At 58.8% G+C, this 1,579-nt stretch overlaps 1 protein-coding gene across 1 annotated transcript in view; it reads right to left on the reverse strand.

The window, feature by feature from the left end:
* The window catches only part of GLTP (glycolipid transfer protein), a gene marked incomplete at its 5' end in the record, with an annotated part of 1,778 nt that extends 303 nt beyond the window's left edge, over window positions 1–1,475 (reverse strand). Inside the window, 3 exons of the mRNA XM_010174153.1 lie at window positions 552–710; window positions 972–1,105; window positions 1,414–1,475. Coding sequence (XP_010172455.1) covers window positions 552–710; window positions 972–1,105; window positions 1,414–1,475 — 355 coding nt within the window. The remainder of the gene's footprint in view (window positions 1–551; window positions 711–971; window positions 1,106–1,413) is intronic.
* Window positions 1,476–1,579: the final 104 nt, after the last annotated feature.

Consider the following 1,579-nt stretch of genomic DNA (forward strand, 5'->3'; position numbering starts at 1 on the left):
GCTGTAAGGCTCCCACAAATCACAACCTCTCCCCATCCCACAGGCAGAACCCCAGTCTGGGTTGTTCACAGGTGTCTCCAGGTGCCTGGACACATGCAGGAACTGCCTTGGGGATGGTGGCTGGACCCTCAGAGAGGCAGGGGGGCACAGAGAGAATTCCCTGGAAATACTGCTCAGAATAGATCAGCACCTTCTCAGCTTTCCAAGCCCTTATTCCTCCCAAAACGCATCACTTCTTGGGGTAACTAACGGAGAAACTGGGCTTAAAGAAAGGCTGCTCTCCTCCGGGGAGAGGAACGCTCACCGTGAAGAGCTTCTGCAGCATCCAGCCGTGGTATTTCTTCAGCGCGATCTCGTACGCCTTCATGGCGTTCACCCGGATGAGGTTCGGATGCTCCTCGTCCCGCTCGCCGTCGGAGATGCACTGCTCAGAATAGATCAGCACCTTCTCAGCTTTCCAAGCCCTTATTCCTCCCAAAACGCATCACTTCTTGGGGTAACTAACGGAGAAACTGGGCTTAAAGAAAGGCTGCTCTCCTCCGGGGAGAGGAACGCTCACCGTGAAGAGCTTCTGCAGCATCCAGCCGTGGTATTTCTTCAGCGCGATCTCGTACGCCTTCATGGCGTTCACCCGGATGAGGTTCGGATGCTCCTCGTCCCGCTCGCCGTCGGAGATGCTCTGCAGCAACACCAGTATGAACTTCAGGCCTCTGCAAGGAGAACGGAGATGTTGGGATGGGGAAGGGGATGCTACTCCCCAGCCTCCAGCATGGGCATTCCCCGAGTCCATAGCACCTGGGCACCCCAAAACCCCACAGCCCTGGCAGCACATCCCAAGCTGCTGAGCTGTGCTCCCCTGGCCAGACCCAGCCTGGAGGGAGCAGCCAGACCCACGTTCTCCACAGCAGCCTCTGGCCGGTGCTCCGTGTGCCGGGATAGAGCCCGGAGCAGCCCCTGACACCGTGAATCACCTTTTCAACCACATCAGCGCCAGCGTCGCGCCCGTCTTGGGCCATGCCGAGCCGTGCATCTCCTTCTCCACCTCCAGGATGTTCTGCAGCGTTTTGAACTTGGTGGGGTTGGAGTCGTAAACCGCCCGGATTTTCTGAGGGAGCAGAGAAAGGGGGGTTGGATCCCGGGAGCTGTGGGGCAGAGGGGAAGCGGGCGGCACCGGAGAGCAGCCGGGCTGGTGCTCACGGTGACACGGTGTCTGCAGCGGGCACTGTGGCTGCTGGATGGTGCTCTTGCCAGGGAGCCTCATTAATAAACACACACGAGTGAGATGAGCCACTGAGCCTGAAAGCCCCCATGGGAAGAAAAGCCCTTTAGATGCCTCTGGGTTGTGTCTCCCCAACCCCACAGCACCTCTGCCCGGGGGTTCACACCCCCCAGCCCTCCTGTGCCCCTTCCTACCTTGATATTTCCAGTCAGGTCTGCTTTGACCGGCGAGTAGACGATGGGGGTCCCCAGGCAATCTGTGGAAATGCAGAGGGAGGATGATCAGGGGACACAGGAGACACCACAAAGTCCTGAGTCGTAACCAACAGGTTTGTGTCACCTCAACCACAGCCGAGTCACC

Source organism: Antrostomus carolinensis, unplaced genomic scaffold (genome assembly GCF_000700745.2).
Source record: "Antrostomus carolinensis isolate BGI_N321 unplaced genomic scaffold, ASM70074v2 scaffold33538, whole genome shotgun sequence".
In the NCBI taxonomy this organism is placed as follows: Eukaryota; Metazoa; Chordata; class Aves; order Caprimulgiformes; family Caprimulgidae; genus Antrostomus; species Antrostomus carolinensis.